Source organism: Excalfactoria chinensis, chromosome 9 (assembly GCF_039878825.1).
Source record: "Excalfactoria chinensis isolate bCotChi1 chromosome 9, bCotChi1.hap2, whole genome shotgun sequence".
Taxonomy (NCBI): domain Eukaryota; kingdom Metazoa; phylum Chordata; class Aves; order Galliformes; family Phasianidae; genus Excalfactoria; species Excalfactoria chinensis.
In genome coordinates this window covers 9776914-9794723 of record NC_092833.1, presented here as the reverse complement: position 1 = coordinate 9794723, position 17810 = coordinate 9776914, and the positions used below count along the sequence as shown (strand labels likewise).

Sequence of the window (17810 nt, the reverse complement as noted above, 5' to 3'; positions counted from 1 at the left end):
GATACAGTTTCCTGACAGGCTGTAATGTGTGCAGCCCAGGTAAGGAGCTGAGGTGCAACAATGATGCAGTCACAACGACAATGCTACCCCAGAGCTGGAGGAGTGCAAACAGCCATCCAGCTGGCAGGACACGGCTGCCTCTTCAGGGCTGCTTACCCAAACTACTCACTTCTACCCCCTTGGCCGACTTCTCCTGTCAAGCTGAGCTGTCTGCAAATATGAGAGGGATGTCAAACTCTGACATGTTTTGCTTGTTAAAATCATTGCTTTCATTTCAATAACAACAAATCACTGCTTGGCTTCAACTGTGCAGGAGTAAAAGAATCCCAGAAATAACACGCACCCCATCAACAGAGGAACACGCAAAACGGACCAAATGCCAGAGGGATGAACAAATGCGATTCCTGGTGTGCACCATTTGGGAGGGGAAAGGAGGAAAGCAGATACACCCGAGTGAGTTAGCACTTGTTCCTCAACACAATGAGACGCATCACATTTGTGTCTTGCAGCAGGGAGATCCTTCCTACTCATCCAGCCCCCATGACAGCTCTGCTCTCCTCACTGCCCAACTTGGGCTGTAGAGTTTTCTTGTAATAGACCTCTTATCTGATAAAATATGCAGTATCGGCTCTGCTGAAATTATTCTAACTTCATGCTGAATTCAGCAAAGCAAGGAAGGAAGGACATTGGGAAACAAAGAAAGAAGGAAGGAAGAAAGGAAGAAAATCTTGACTTCATTTTGGTATTTTTGGAATACGAGCTTTCTTTTTTTATTATTTCATAACAACATATTTTTTTAGAAGTATATCTTGAAGTTAAAAGAATAAATACATGTGAAATTGAACTGTTTTCCTCAGAAAAAAACCGCAACACCAAAACAACCAACAGATAAGTCAATGATAAACTGATTTATATAGATTTTTATTCTATGGGGAGGAAAAACAATCCCTCATGGACCTCTTTTCCTCTGACTTCCATTTGGCTGTTGATGGAGGAATCACTCATTTGCACTGCTTTTAACTGCGCTAGAAAGCAGTGTTCACTGCTCCCACAAGCACAGCTCCCACTGAGGCCATGGAGAGAACAGACACCCAATGCCCTGGTTGCCTGGATGATTTCTATGGATTTTCTTGGCATGGACTACGCCCAGCCCAGCAGCAGCACGGTGTGCATGCTGACTGATGTGCTCACCTGAAGCCTGTGCTGCAAAGCGGGTTGCAGCTGAGTTTTCCATGCTCTGGAGCAACCCAGCAGCCTGCAGTGCAGAGTCCCCACATCTGGAAGTCACGTATGTGTGTAATGCCACCCCCAGGGCTCAATTTGATAGAACAAAATCTATTTGCTGGGCTATCTTGAGCAGAAGGGAACATTTCCCTGCTCCTGATTATTGATGCACTCATTAGCACCAGACACTTGGCACGTGTGCCTTCACCCAACACTTGAAGGGCTTTTTTCAGCCAGGCAATATCACTGCTTCCAAGCACACCTTATCCCTAGCACAGGCTAGTGCGGGACAGCACCAAGACCTACAGAATAGCAGTGCGATGGGCCCCCCCAGCTGGATGTACACAGACACACACACACAAACTGTGAGGAGAAACACTAAGATACACCCTGAACTCTGGGACATCAAAGTGGCCGAATTCCACAGGTTGGTTGAGTACCTCAGCTCCACTGAGAGCAATAACCATAAAAGTGAGCAAGAACTATGAGAAAATGAACGGAGGACTAAAAAAGTGCTTCTTTCAGGAGCTTTAATCATCACTTTCACTCCATGTGAAATCAGAAAGGATTCAACTCCAACATTTAAAGGAGGGAAATCAACTTTTTACAGGGGTCGATAGTGATAGGACAAGGGGCAATGGTTTTAAGCCAAAGGAGGGAAGATTTAAATTAGATGTCAGTTAAGTTTTTCACAGAGAGGGCAGTGAGGTGCTGGCACTGCTGCCTGGGGAAGCTGTGGTTGCTCCATCCCTGGAGGTGCTCAGGGCCAGGCTAGGTGGAGTACTGGGCAGTCTGAGCTGGTGCTTGATCTAGCAGCTGGCAACTTTGCATGCACCAGAGAATTGGGACTTGGTGATCTTTCAGGTCTGTTCCAACCCAAGGCATTCTATGATTCAGTGATCCAATGGACTCGGGGAATTTGACAGCTTACAGAATAGGCAGACTTCTCAAATGTTTAAATGAATCTTTGAATGAACAAGGTCCTTCTGTGTCCTTCAGCTGAAGTTGCTCTTATGTTTCACTCATACTGCTGCAAAGATATCTACATATATTTAGACATATATAAAGTTTAAATCTTCATCTGTTATTCAAGATGAAAAATACTGCACGGGGAAAAGGTGCTTTAAGTTACTGGGTTGCTTTTCTCTACACATGAGCCATTTCCTTCACTTTGCAAGACACCTTTAGATCTCCTTAAGGAAAAGCATCCTTTCCCTGGGGAAACACAGAATACATATCAGACAGGGGAGGGAAAAAAAAAAAAAAAAGAAAAAGAAAAAGAAAAAAACAAGGGAAAAAAAACAAGGGAAAAAACACAGAGCTGTTTTTTTGTTCTTGAGGGAAGAAAAAAATACTGTTTGTGACCCTGAGCTCTGCATTCTGAGTCGGTAACCCTTTTACAGGAACAAAGCCCAAAGAGATGGAGATGATGCTTTGCAATGGCAGGTGCTGCAGAACCCAACTGAGCTTTGCTTGTGAAAATAAGTGATGAAGCAACAGTGTGCACAACAACCTGCACCCACCAGCCCAGCGCTAGCACTACAAAACTGCTGAGCATGCCTGGAGGCTTCAGTTCAGCCACAGAGGGGATGAATCCACTTGGTTCCACCATTTTTTGGCAAGGAAGCCAGGGGAGAGCAGCTATACCCAGTCTTCTGCATTCAACTCCATTGTTCTAAATCAAGCCTTAATTAAAGGCTACATCTCCTGAAGCAGCACCAAAAAGCTGTGCCACACATCAATTTCTTTGCAATCCTCTAGCAAGTTCCTATGGTCAGAACCAAATACATATTTTAACCTTTTCTAGCTGTACTTTATACATATAACTCTGCAGGTGCTCTTCAGCGTACACACGTTTTGCTTGGCACCTGCACAACTGCTGCCGACAGCCTGTACTAATTCACAAGAATGAGATTCAGCCCATGTGCCCAAATTTGCAGCTCCGTCCATCACGCTGGCGTCCTTAGTTGGCCTGCCTCAAACTGACAAGTCATACCACGGAGCCAAGTGTGTAGAAAAGATAACAAAAAAGAACACAAGAAAGAGAGAAGGAGACCACGCTGGGCGAGCTGCCCTTGCCTATCACAAGGTGGATGAAACGAGTGCTGGCTTTGCAGCATGGTGCCTACTGCCACCGACCACTGAGACATCACCGCAGCCTGTTTTCCTCAGGCACCCAGACCTGTGATTATACAAGATGTCCCTGCATGGACCTGCTCCCAAAAAGCTGCCCACACCCAGTGCCGAGCAAGCCCCAACTTCTCCCAGCTCTGAGCTCTCCCTTCCCTACGACAACAGGAGAACTGAGAAGTGGAGCACGCGGTGTCAACCAGCGCCAAGCGCAGCTCTGCTCACGTGCACCATTCCTGGATATTTTAGTTGCAGCACTGAGTTGCTTATTATAAACACTTAATTGACGTAAGCTCACACCATTCCTTTACAAAGACAAAGAACACGGGGAGTGTGCTGGGCTGGACAGGAGGAACTGGGGCTCTGTGTTGGGCAGTGCCTCAGTTTCACCGTCTGCACAACGGGGTGAACTCTCTCCATTGGGCAGAGCTCACTGGGTACTGTAGATGTGATGTTCGCTCTGTCAGAGTGAAGTATTTTAACAGCTACTCCCTCCAGCTGTAAAACAAGGTCATGTTTAGGAAGGTAACAACAGTTCCCCCAGCAGCGTGCCACTTCCAAATGGGATCTGCCTCTTTTGAACATGGGTGTTTCTCACGTTCCTCTCACCATGCTAAGCTGCATATCATTAAGCGCACATAATCACTGGGGTTGTGGGTCACTGCACAATGTATGCACATTTCTTTAAACTAGTTTCAATTCATTTGCATGTCATTTTCTATGCACAGGAGTGACTCTGCAATGAATAAGTAATGCAGGCACAGCACAACCCCTGCACCAACAATGAGAACAGCAGCAAACCCGGCGGTGTGCAGCCCTCTGAGCAGCACACCTGAGCGCAGGAGTGGGACACGCCACCAAAACAATCCCTCATTTAAAGACTGACAAGAGGGAACTGGGCTGCTGGCATCTTTTTTAAAGCAAATTAATTTCTCTACTTGCTTAATTTTATAAATGGAATACGGTGCTGGTTACAAGTGATTGACTGTCAGCTCTGAAGACTGAACAGTTTTATTTTTACAGCACTGACTAGCATTGATCCCTCCTCTCAGTCAATAAAAAGTCTTCCTTAAATCACTCTGGTGTGTAACTTATCGAACACCTCCCTTAGCAAGAAAGTCCATGCGAATGGAGGGAATTCTTAGAATTCAGTGATTTTTCATGGGCATTTAGTAAATCCAAAGGAAGCAGAATTACACCTGTGCAGCTGGGAGCACTGAGATGGGACCAGTAACAAGACTGACCTCCGCATCCCACCATAAAAATCACTCAAATATTAACGCAACAAAGTATCTGGAAATATAGAAAACAGGTCTAGATTTGGGTCGAGGGTCAACCATTGGATGTGATGATCTTTGTTGTCTTTTCCAATCATGATGGCTCCTGTGTTTTATGGTGCCCACCCTTTGACTCCTTGGTTTGAAGGATGTCACTCAATAGCAAACAGGGAGGAAAGAGGAATGAGAAGAGGTTCCATCACTGAGAGTCCAAAGTCCCACTCCTGATCCCACAAAAAGGGATTCCTCAGACAAAATGGCAACACTTTTGGGTAAAGAGCCATTTTTTGGTCTGGATTCACAAGGTAATTAAGATATAGGATGGCCCGCAAGCTACCACTCACCATAAGATGAACAAATTAAGAGAAAAGCAGCATTATTTTTCCCTTTGAATATGTCAAGTCACGCTGTATTTCAAATATTTTGCATCTTCTCTTGGCAGTTGCTTCAGAACAGACCATTAATGAGTCTGGTTTGCAGACTCTGTAAGTGTTGAAGCATTTTGCTAGATGAATACAACCCCTGCCTCACAGGCTGTGTATGGGGGACGCTGACAACAACCCAGTCTTCCTTCCCCTTCGATCACAACCACGAATGGCCTTTTACCTGAGAGGTTTTCCCTGTTTTTGTTCCTCCCTTGAGTGCAGGTCACACATCTCAGCCTACAGCCCCAGGAGCAGCCACCAGCTGACTGACACCTCGTTGCAGGGTGCACATATGTGGGAAATACAGGAAGGCTACCCAGGTTGACAGCACATCCCTAAGAGATGAGTAGATGTGTATCACACTTAACCATGATACTAACAAACACCTGAGGAAAGGACCTGCTCACAGTGGCTTCTCAAAGCAGCCTGTGTTTTATTTTTATTTTCTATCTTAGTGGTGGTTTCTAGCAATGAAAGAAAAAAGAAGTAAATAGTAATTCCATTGAGAACTCAGGAAGGGCCTTCTCTTGCCAGGTGCTGAGTTCTCACGCTGACCAAGGACACCTGGAAGCACAATGCACTGCTCAGAACTGAACCTGTGGGTGGTGGGACTTCAAGGGAATGTGAGCAACACGTATATCAGGGAGGAAGTTTTCCACCAGGAACAGAGACTAAGCCCACATACACACATACAAAAGAACAGAGAAAGGAAAAGAAGGCTGCCCGAAAATGCATTTTCAAGCTCTTGCAAGCTCAATATTAGGTCTAACAGTTATGCAGCTGCCATCTGGAAGGCTTTCAGAGCTAAAGAAATTCCCTATGCAACTCAGCTCAAGAAGCAACACTTGAGGGATCGAGATATCAAATGGCCACGATTCTAATTGATCCTCGGCTTATCGATCCCCTTGTCACTATGCAGAAAATAAGAGTACGTTATTTGAAAAGCGGACCTAGGGGGAGGTGGGAAAATACGACCGTGGGTTAAGCCGTTGGCTTCCTCCTTCGGGCTGCGGCGGAGGGCTGCGCCCAGCAACCCCACACCTCGGGGGGAACCGCAGCGCCCGGGCGAAGTTGAGCGCGGAGCGAGCCTTTCCCCCGACTGCTGGAGACACCCGGGAACGGGGCTGCCCCACGCCGCGGAGCCGGCCCCCACGGCCCCGGCCCGCGGTACTCACCCGGTCTCCTCCTCACCGGCCTTTTCCTGCCGCTGCAGAAGCGCACTTTGCTGAAGACCCCCAGGACGTGCCTCTCGCAGAGGGAGCGCCCGTCCTTGCTGGGGCTGGAGCGGCGTTTGGAGGCGGACACCCGGTCGCTGTTGGACTCCCTCGCCTGCCGCTTCTGCCGGATCAACGAGCTGGCGATAGCCGCTGCCATCGCCGCTCATGGGCCCCCCGCGCCTCGCCTCGCCGCTCCGGTCCGGGGGAGCGCGCTGGGGCCGATCCGCCGCCGCGCCCCGGGGGGACGGGGACGCCCCGCTTAGCGCGCTGCGGCCCCGAGTCCCGGCAGCGGGGAGGGCTCAGCCGGCCAGGCGGAGCGGGGCGCCCCGGCTAACAACCATGGCTGGCCGCCGGACCCCGCCGCCCATGGGTCCGTCCCCGGAGAGCGCAAATCCCGGCCGGGCCGGCGGTGCCCCCGCGCCTTGTAAATCCGGGAGGCAGCCGCCCCGCTCGCAACGGTCCGCCGGCGCCTGCTGTGTCCAGAGGAGGGTGCGCGGAGGATCCGCGGGTCCCTGTGGTGCGGCTCCGCTCCGCACCGCTGGGGCGAGGGGCCGTGAGATGAGTCAGAGCCCCCCCGGCCCGCAGCCGGCCCCGGCCCCAGCGCGGTGGCTCCCAAGCGCGGCGCGGCACTGCGCGCACATGGACGCGTCCCGCGGCTCCGCCGCTCCGCTCCCGCGGCCGGGCTCAGGGCGAGCCGCGCTGCATTTCTGCTTGCACTCCTCCTCTTCCTCTTTTCCCCCCCTCCCCACTCCTCTCGCGGAGAAGGGCGGGAGGGGAAGGCAAAGCGGCCACGAGAAAAAGCACCAGGCTGGCGAACAAGGCAAAAAGAGGCAACGCAATAAAATTAAAATAAATTAAAAAAAAAAAAAAAAAAAAAAAAAAAGAAGCGCTCCGGCTGGGGGTGCGGGCTCACATCGCCGCAGCTCGGCGCCCCCGGCTCACAACGCCATGGCTGGTGCAGCTCCTCCAGCCCCGCTCGCCGCTTCTGCCCCGGCCGCGACTCTCCCCGACGGCAGCAGCCCGCATCGTCCGGCCCGGCCCTGCGGGAGCCGCGGGCGCTCAGCACCGGGGCAGCCCCGGGCCCGGTTGCCGCGGCGGGGACGGCGGCAGGAGGAGCGATGCGAGGAGGGGAGGAGGAGGAGGAGGAGGGCGGTGTGGGGGGTGCGGCTGCTGCTGCTGTTGCTCCGTGCGGGGCTCAGGACTCTTCGCGTAGCCGCCCGACGGGGCGTGGAGGAACCGCGCCGCACCCGCCGCCCGCCCGCATCCTCCGGCTCAGCCCGGCTGTAACGAAGGGGGGGAGAGGGGAGGGAGCGGCCGGGGAAGCCGCCCCCCCGGACTCCCACGCAGCGCGGGGCTGCTGCCAAAGCGGCGGGGAGCTCCGCAACCCCGCGGCGGTCGGTGCCGGCCGGGAGCTGAGCTACGGGCTCGGGGAGGATTGCAGCTGCTCCCCGCTCGCCCTTCTCTACGCAATCCTACGTGATCGTGGTTCGGATGAGAAAAAATCGCGCAGGCAGAACGAGGCAACTGCAGCTCCGCGGTGGCTCTGCTCCTTCGCCCGGTCAGCTCTCGGGAGCCTCCCCGGGCCTCCCCCATCGGGAAACGGGCATCCCTGGGCCCGCAGCACCGGCCGGCCCCGACCCGCCCCCACTAAGAAGCCGCCGGAGATGCGCGCAGCCGACTCGGACACCTCCGCGGCCGCCGGGCTCAGTTGTCCGCTGGGCGTCCCCACTGCTTTCCCCTATTCACTAGACAGAGACAGGGCTGCGCTGCTGGGAGGGCTGCCGCCTCGTCTGAAAGGCATGAAGGGCGGCTGCAGTGGTGGGTACCGCTGGGCTGCCACCGGTACCTGCGGCCCCAGATCACAACGCAGGCTTATCAGCACATGACTCTGATCGGGGCAACACGATTGAGCTGGGTTGACTCCTTCTTATCTCCACACACAAAACTGAACTAAATTTAAGATGTAGAAACACGCCTCTGGTCATATGGACTGTTGCTGCTGCCGTTAAGAATGGCGGTTCGCCAGCTTTCAGGTTCAAGTAAGAGCTACTATGTCTGCATACAGAAAGCGATGAGCAATAGGGTACCTGAGGTAGCATAGGGTCGGGAGATCTCAGCTGCTCCGAGTATCATGGGACAAGTAACAGTGGCAAGGTGAGACTAAATCCAGTCCCAAAGGTGCCAGGATGAAAAGAGCCCTTTAAACCAACTGGGGAACTGGGAATCACCAGCTTCAGCAAAATAATTGGTGTCACCACTTTGCAGCAAGAACTTTAGCTCTTAACTATTGTAATGCATCGGGAAAGGAAGGTAACTGAAATATCCACCCACTGTGACCACAAGGATGAGCTGAACTCCAGCATTACTTCCTGATTTTCACTCATAATCCTGTGGATGCCAACGAGGTGGAATCAGGTTCTCCAGGAGAGAATGGGGGAGGAAGATATTCACAGCCATTCAGGAGATCTAAATGTCAGGCTGTGGATTTCTTTTTAACAGCTGCCAATTTATTTTTTTTAAGCAGATTTTGCTGTCTCAATCAATAAAGATTTTTCTTTCCTTTCCTGTAACCAAAATGCTTCATATTTTAATTCTCTCTGCTGGATTATTTCACTTGACATCAAAGAATGTTGCAGTACAAGGTACAGGCATGGCCTTAAGAAAGCTGTTTGCAATCAGGGAATCACTGTCTGAATTGCCAGTGAATTATCCAAAGCTCCATCTTCAAAGGATGTGAGCAAATCTGATATCTCCCCAAGAAAGATGTTTTCCAGCTCTACATAAAGCTGCTTTCTGACTGGAGTCTGGTCAAAGAATTCTGTTTTATCCCACCCTGTTTTAAATAAGTTACACTTATTTTGTCATTTATTTCCTTGTGTAGCCGCAAACCCAAAGCAGTGGCTCTGCACTTAAAAATGATCCTAATGGGTGATAAAGCTGCTCACAGGGCTTGTTGGTGATTTGTGGATCTGAGAAGAGAGCTGCTGCAACTCCAAGAAGAAATGCTTCCCCCTGGTCTCTCAGCCTCTGCAGTAATGGAATTAAATTAAAGCAGAGCTTCTGAAGCTGAATATAATATTGCGTTTGCTAGCACACAGGTCTTTATTTATAGATAGCCAAGTAGTCCATGGTTTGGTTCTCAATGCAGGCACCGTGCCATGAACTCCTGGTGACATTACTGGCATGCACACCTGCTCTGCACCACTCTGGATCACACTCCAGCTTGCAGTGGTTCTGAGCAGCCCATGCTTTTAACAGCACCAAGCGAGGCCAGAGTTGGTGCCAGGGAACTGAATCTCATCACGCTCCTGCACTGTCATTCTTGCAGGGGAAATGTGTCATCTTAGGTGGGCTGCCAAGCGAAGCAGAAAGGCCTACACGTGCTCTACACTCTGCCAGCAGTTGTTTTCCCCTCCAACTTCCATCAGGGGAAACTGAGCTGAAGCCATCTCCCTGTCCATCTGTCCCAGCTGCCCCTCTGAGGGCAGCACAGCATTCAGCAGTGCACAGAGCGCTCCCGCTGCAGGCAGCCTCTGCACTCCATATTGCCGCCAAAGCAAGCTCCACTGTTTGACCAAACCAGCCCAATGTGGTATTTTTCCTTAAGGCACACAATTCCTTACATCTCTATCTGTCTACATACATATAGATATACTTTTTCGCACTCTCTCTATAATAGTATTAATACAATATTAACACCCCTATAACGATTAAGGCAGTTTTCTCCCTCCCTCTTCTCCCTAGCGCTCCTTCCTTGCCTCCAGCCCGGTGAGCTGCACACTCTGTTCTGTGAAGAGGGAAGGAGTGAGCTGCACTCATTCACAAAACAAACAAGCAAACTGTGCTGTGAGCACATTGGAGAGATCCCGGTGCAGCTCCTGCAGATGTCGGAAAGGCCCATCCTGCACATAGGAGCAAGCAGCGGGTTCTCTATGCCTGATTATAAGGTCTGTTAAACACCCCTCAGTCCTCACCCTGGGCAGAAAGGAGCCCACACACTGGGCGTGTGCAGTGGAAGGAGGCCAACATAAACATTTCAACATGCTGTCACCTCTGAGGCTTTGTTCACTTGATAAATACATTCTTCTGTCCTCAGTGCTGAGGTTTAAAAACCAAGGCCTGGATGGATTTCAGGGCTTTGCTGGCTTGAATAGAGAAGAGATCTAGAATTGCATTCCCTTACCTTCCCAAACAGAATGATCTATCTAGGTCAAAACGGAGGTTATTGGCATCCTTCCTTAGCGAAGTGCAATAATTCCCGCAGGGCTGCTAACAAAATATCCTGTTTATTTTTCATAGAGCCTTCAAAAAGCCCTGGGCTATATTCTGTAGATTCTGTCATTAGGCATATCCCTCTTCTACTAATTCTGTGCACAGACAGCTAACCACAGATAGAAATGTATGCTTTTTGTGTTTGCTCTTTTATGTGCGTAGCTACTAAAAATGCATGCACAAAGTTAAGGGAGGTTTAAATTTAATAGCACTTTAAAATGTAGAAGTGTATTCCTGTAGCTGAATGGGAAAAGAAAGACATCCGTCTCTCGCTGATAATTATGAATGGCCTAATTCACATCTCATAGCAGCATAGCAACAAATCTCTTCCAATAGGAAGGCACTCTGAGTTTGGAAGTCTGTATGCAGCCACCTTGTAAGAACTGTACCAAATTCCCACCCTGTGTAAATTACATCTAGGATACGTGCATTGCCAGGTCTGCTTATTAAGCGGAATTAAGCCCATATCCATGTTTTATTAACTCTGTTCTTTACAAGGTAGCCCCTCGCTGCATGTCTGACATCATTAAAATTCAAGCAGCTTTGGCATTCCCCATTCACTCTGCGTGGGTGGACTTTTTAAAAAATATGCCTGGGTAACCTGATAAGGAAAAGAAAAAGCCTTACACTATTTTGGTTGTTTTATATTCAGGGTAATTCTGTTTACAATGCATGGTTTTATATCTGCGTTTGGATGCCTAATAAGAATTCATATGGCCCCTTAAAAAGCTGCTGTTCTGGGAGAGAGATCTGGCCCTAAAACAGCAGCAGAGCAGGAAAACTGGCTGGCTTTCTGGGCTTTTCTCGCACAGCTGAGCTCTGAGCTGACGAGGCCTTTTAATAAACACAGAAGAGCGAGCATAATCTGACTGCTATATGAAAATAATTTATTTAATGGGCCCCTCACCCCCTTTTTGGCTTCACAGATTCAATTAAAACAAAATTTGCAACTCATCACGAGAGTATCATTAAGCTGTGCGGTGCCTTTAGAAACAACTCTAGCTGGGTTGAGGTCGGGTTTGCTGCCTGTAGCTTAAAGCCAGCAGCAGGGCAGCAGCCACACAGAGTGCAGAGTGAAACCACTGCTGAAAAACAGCAAGCCCAAGCGGAGCCTGGGGAAAGAAACCATTCTGCTCAGCTTTTAAATGTTTATGTTTTTTGCTTTTTAAGAGAAGAATTCTTCTTGACAAAAGGTTTTATCCCTCCTTGGTGACCTGTTGCCTGCACCAGGTGGAGCACAGGAAAGCCTGACTCTACCACAGGCATCCATGGCTGTCTAGGAACAAATGTTCTTGATGCGGTTTCCTTCAAAAAGATGAATACTTTTGTCTGCTGGGTTCTGGAAAGATCTGCTCAAAGTGGGATCTCAAAGGGAATGAGATCATATGGAGGTGCTCCTGCTGCACACACCCTGCTACTAAGGTGGGCTCCACCTAACAGGGACTAAAAGGGATTTGGAGCAGTAGTAGCTATTCCTGGGTACAAAGAGAAAGCTCTCCACAGACTGCTTGGTGTTGTCCCACTGTCCCACAGTGGAGGGCCTTGCTCAGCATCGGCTCCACCCAAGGCCTCTGCTATCACCTCAACAGCCCCATCCATCAAGAGCTCTGTCCCTGCCTTCCCCAGAGGTATCAAGGCATGAAAAACTGCTGTCCTTGCAGTCCTGTGCTTCAGTCATGGCTTCCTTCATGGTAGGAGCCCAGGAAAAGGTCTGGCAAACAACTGCCCTGTGACATCCCCCATGCAGAATCACCAAAGGACCTATAAGCAGAGAGCCATGGAAGGAGAGGGACTTCATGCTCAGATAACCTTGTGCAGGGCAGAGCCAAGAGGCCCCTCGGCTGATGCAAAGAACACAGGAGCACATACCTGAGCATGTGGGAAGGAGACACATATCTCCTTGTCTGTCCCACGGCTCCTGAATTTGAAAGACAGGACAAGCAACTGCCTTCTGTCCTTCCTCCCCTGCCTCCTCTTCCTCAGTGAATTCCCATCACCATCCAGAAACTCCCTCCATCTGCTGAAACAGGTGAAGTGGACAACAGAGAGCAACCCCAACCTCACCCTCAGGGTCGTGGTGCTTCCAGGATCAAGAAAAACCTTGCAACCTTCCCTCTGTTGGACAGTTAGCTCTCTGAATCCTATACAAAGACATTCTGCAGCCCACTTCAGCCAACACTTTCAGGAATGTGAGAAACGCCCTATTTCAGAAGGTGATGTGGTCTGGGTGGAGTGGGGCTGTGGACCTTCAGTGCAGTTTCAGCCCCAAATCAACCCACCCCATGTTTCAGGAGGTCTGAGTGCTGCTTGTGCTTTTCCCCCTCCCCATGAGGATGGAAAGCTGCTCACACACAAAACTTCCTCATCAACATTCAGCCAAACACCGATTCCAACCAAAGGCATTTTCAAGCGTGTTGGGAAAAGCCCTTCAATTTAAAGTTTCAAGCTGACTTTGCTGAAAGTCAAACAGATCATCCCTGATTTTATCCTGGCTGAGGCAAAACAGCCTGATTATGTGATGGAGTATGATAAGAAGGGAGGGAGAACAAACGCCCTGTTGCATCCCTGCAGCAGGGCTGTGGGAGCGTCTGTGCCCCAGCAAGTCAAGGCTTGGTGACCCCATCCTTGTTAATGCACATAGATGGCACTGCCATGGGCCAAGAGGGGGAGGCAGGGAACAAAGCTGTCAAGAAGAAATAACAAACTCCCCCTAGGCCCATAAATCTGTCTGCACAGAATGGTTCCTGCCAGATCTATAAGCCTTGGAAAGTTCCCTGACCCCAAACTTGGCTTGGCACTTCACGCAGCCTCCAAACCCATGGCAGCCCAGCACTCACAGCCTCAGGTTGTACCTCAAACTCTATGAGGCCAGAAGAGCAAGGCTCCTATGGGTGCTGTTGCTCAGCTGAGACTGCAGCTCAGAGAGCTTACAGAAACACAGTGACTGACAAAACCTGGTCCTCCCACTGCCATGGAGCTCTGCAGAGCAGGAGTGCTGGGACATTAATCCTGCCCTCAGGATGTTTCTGAAGTTACATGCATCCAGATTGCATCTTATTAAACCGAACCTGCTTATTTCTCCCACATACTGCAAGGGCATACTCAACACTAAATGTAAATAAGAGATTACAGCTATCATGCAGCTAGGACAAGGCTTGAAGTCTCTCTCATTCCCTGCTGTCCTAAAGTGCAGCGTAAAAAGGACTGATGTGCATTCATCACTTCCCCCACATACCCCTGCCTCAAAACACACCTCGTGCTATTTGTATTGTCTTTTATTTTCCTCCCCAGCAATAAATCAATGCTTCCATCTCCTCAGTAAAATGAAATCCCATATCTTTTCTCCCCTGAGTCTCACAAACAGTTATTGCAATCCAGACACCAATAAAGATATCACTGGCCTGGAAGCAAATCTAAGTTTGCCAAGGATACAAAGACTAATGCAGCAGTAATTAATGATCGCAGTGGGTTTGGTGAAGGGACGGAACGGAACTGACTGGGGAATGGAGTGCATGCAAACAAGTTTCATTTTAATGCAGCCAGAACAAACTGCCAGGAACAAAGAGTGCAGGATGTATTACTTCAAAACTGGGCACACTTTTCCAGAGAGCAGCGATGCTGGGAACTGGAAGCCATGGGAGAGAGATGACCTAATGGGAATGCAACTGGGAGAGCCTGAGCTATATGGAGAGCACCAGCAGGGAGCAGAAGCAGAAATGCTGCTACTGTTGTACCCAGTGTTGCAAACACCCTCAATGATGCAAAGGCTGGTAGCAAGCTCATTCTTGTTGATCAGTTGTACTTAGCCTGGTAATACTGTGGATAGTTTGCTGTTGCTGAAAGTCTGGACACAGAAGAAAAATGTTTGAGATGCTCTGCACCAAGAGAATGACAAAGATGACTTGGCGCTGACTGATAAATCTCTCACCTCTCAGTAAGAACATTTTCAAAAGAAGGAACTTTTCAATCCAGCAAAGTCAGGATGAGATCCGGAGGCTATAAGTCAAGGCAAGGCTCGCATTTATTGTTAATAGCAAAGGCAATTCATCAAGAGAATGATATGGCAAGAGTTGTGATAGATTCTCTATTGTTTTATCCTGAGAGTCAACCTCTTTCTAAAATAGATGAGCTGATATCATAGCACAAAGGGTACAAAGAGCCCTGTAGAGGTCACCTCTGCACTGTGCCAACAGTGTCTTCACCATCCCTCACAAGGTTGGTCCGGTCCCTGTCTAGGAACTTGCAGCAGTGGAAATCCCACAGTCCCCATGGGAAAGTGGCTCAGCACCATTCTCACCTGTGAACAGCCTTTCCTAACACCTCATCCAAATCTCACTCATCTAGAAGTTTCTTGCTCTACTGATATTCCTGTCACACAGGACTTACTGTGCTGTCCCGACCTGAGCAAAGCAGAAGACCTGGCAGTGCAATCACAGCCAGTCCTCTCCACCTGGCTGCAGGGCTTCACTTTGCATCAGGCAGCACCAGAGTGGACAGAAACAGAAAGCCACTCTGCAGAAAACTCTGAGGTTTCAAAGTTATGTCTGTTCCCCACAAGGAATGAAAATGAGACCTTGTAGGGATAACTAGGAAATGCCAGAAGAGCAAGAAAGCACAGTGCTGGAGGAGTGCTGGTGCTTGCACCACTTTCAAGACTAAGATTCAGGTCTCTGATTTTGTAAAAGGTAGAACAGGGGCATGAAGCCAGGGCTTTAAATACCCATGCAATGGGTGTTTCTGAAATAACTGTTTCCTTTCTCCTCCCATAGTTTTGATTAAAAGACGTTTCTGAATGGAATAAAAGAACCATTATCAACTGTGTGGTGGCTCCTTCTACAGCCATCGGTCACAGCCTCTCAACCTATGTCACTTGTATCTATCCCCCCACATGAATTACAGCTTTGGCCTTTTCTGCTGAACTCCAGGAGTACTTAAAGCAGAAGTTGCAATAGCTACTTCAACCACTTTGTCAGACTCTTCTGGGGCTTTCTAAGAATAGCTTTTGGACACTGGCAAACTCATGCCCTTGTTTCCTTCATTCATACTGTCCCTACAGCTCATCTTAGACAGAGTTCCCATACTGTGTGATTTCTTTCCTCTCAGTTCAGCTATGTATTCTTGCTTGCCCTTCATATGTACATTCCAGTTCCCACTTCAGGGAATGACCTAGCGTCTCTTTAGTCTTATTCACTGAGTAACACAAAACACAGTATTCAGTTGGAGGCCTGTTGGAGCCCTGCTACAGACATGCCACTGACTGAATTTGGTGTCTAGAGACTGCCCCTGGAAAACTGCAGAAATATCCGGAGACCAATAGCCTTCTACCAAGCACAGAGTGACAGGCAATGGACCATTCTCACTCATCAAAGTCCTGCCCTAAAGCCCCTCATTTGGAATGCTTATTAAGGATGAGAGAACAGCACCTCTGATTTTCCCTTTCGATCACTGCAAAGAAGACTGCAAAGGTGGGAATGTGCCTTCTATGGCAACCCAGCCCAGTGGCCATGACCCAGCCTTGTCACTGGCCCCAGAGCATTTATAGAAGCCCACGAACACAGTGGGTCAGCAGGGATAGAGGGCAGCCTTTGGGAATGAAACAAGCTGGCAAGGCAGCCTGCAGCACTCCAACCGAAGGTGCTGTAGCATTGCCAAATGTTGTCAGATGCAGGGAAACTCAAAACAAGAGCTTTCATCTTTCATTATGATTGAATGTTTTCACTCAGGCCTGTTGGAAATGTCATCTTTTGGGATGCTATAGGCTCACAGAAGTTCATGCAAGGCAGTACAAACTGAGGGACAATTCATTTGGATTTCTTTTGGCAAAAGCTTTTTCACAAGACTGACTGTGCCTGCAATTGGAAATTGTATGAGTGTGGAGGATGGGGAACCTAAATTAAAAGCCTCTTAAGTGGGTGCTTGAGTAATTATTGGAAGGCTTCTGAAGAGACATTTTTGTCAGTAACTAAGGAGAGCCTGGCTTTGTACTGGATACAGGTGGCAATATGGCAACAGAGCCCATTGGCACTCCACACAGGGCTGACCAGTTATCCATTAGCTGTACAGATGTACTGGGATTTTCTACCCAAAGAGCATCCTTCAGAGTTGAAAGAGGGCCAGGGCAACAGAGAAGTGGAAATCCTGGTACTCTCAGTCTCTGATTCTCTATACCAAACATGCACACAATTATTTTTCTGCAGTTCCCTAGAGCAGGGATGGATCTCACTGGCATATTCAGTCTGCTATGGCAGATGCTTCTAGAAAGTGGTGACTCTAATACCCTCTCCAGCCCACCTTATCCACTGTCAAATGTGGCGTTCAAGAAGGTGCCCTCATCTGAAAAGCCTGACCCGGCGACAAAGCAAATGAGAAACAGAGCCACCTTTAACTCCACAGCAACTTCCTCAGGCACTTAGGAAATTAAGTCTGCAGATCTGCAGCCACCAGGGCAGCATCAGCCTCCTCATTAAAGATGCAGGTAAAGAAGCTCGAAGACAGTAGCAGTAAAAGGAACATATGCAACACAAACATGTCCTTGTGAAGGAGCATATTTCATAGACACTTCATTACCTTCAACAACTTTCAGGTCCTTGCTTATTCACTAGCGAATCTAAACTGTCATGAGCCAAAAAATACGGGCACACAAATGGGTGTGAATGAAGGAGGCTTCCAGACCCGACTGAAGCTCTTTGCAAACTGCAGCCCCAGTCCCTTGCACTAGCAATGCTCCCAGCTGGACATGGGGCATACAGGGCATCCCTATGCAGCACCCACAGCTCTCATCACAGTTCAACACACCAGAGGGACTGCTGCTGAGCTCCCCTCCAAATACGACCAGCAGAAGGAAGGCACCAGGTACTCATTCTAGAAAAAGCTACAAGCTACTCCCAGCCTTAATATTTGCACTTGGATGGCTCCAGCAACAGCTGTAATCCCCACTTTTATCTCTCCAATGTATTGTACAAAGTCTTCTTTTTGTTGTTATTTATTTAAATCATTTTGCATGGACTCTGTCAGCTCCAACTTGGCTCAGCCTCTCAATTTTATGAAGAAAAAAAAAAAAATGGAGTACTCATAAACCTTCAATCAAACAGAAAATACGTCCATAATATTACACAGCCTGAATGAAAGCTTTTCCTTTTAAAACAAAAGATGTTCCCTTGTGTTGCTTGAAACCCTGGCAGTGGAGTAATTAAGAAAGTGAAACTATCTACAAACTAAAGCAGAATGGACATGTTTCATAGATCTTCATTGCCCAGGCAGAAAGA

General features: G+C 48.9%; 1 protein-coding gene across 4 annotated transcripts in view; it reads right to left on the bottom strand.

The window, feature by feature from the left end:
- FGF12 (fibroblast growth factor 12) overlaps positions 1-17810 on the bottom strand; it is a 187212-nt gene that overhangs the window by 76841 nt on the left and 92561 nt on the right. The window contains exon 1 of one of the 4 annotated variants that reach the window (XM_072344957.1): positions 6232-7934. The exons of the other annotated variants lie outside the window; for them this stretch is intronic. Within the exon in view, the coding sequence (XP_072201058.1) occupies positions 6232-6430 (199 nt within the window). The 5' untranslated portion in view covers positions 6431-7934. Of the gene's footprint in view, positions 1-6231; positions 7935-17810 lie in introns of those variants that run through there. 4 annotated transcript variants of the gene reach the window in all.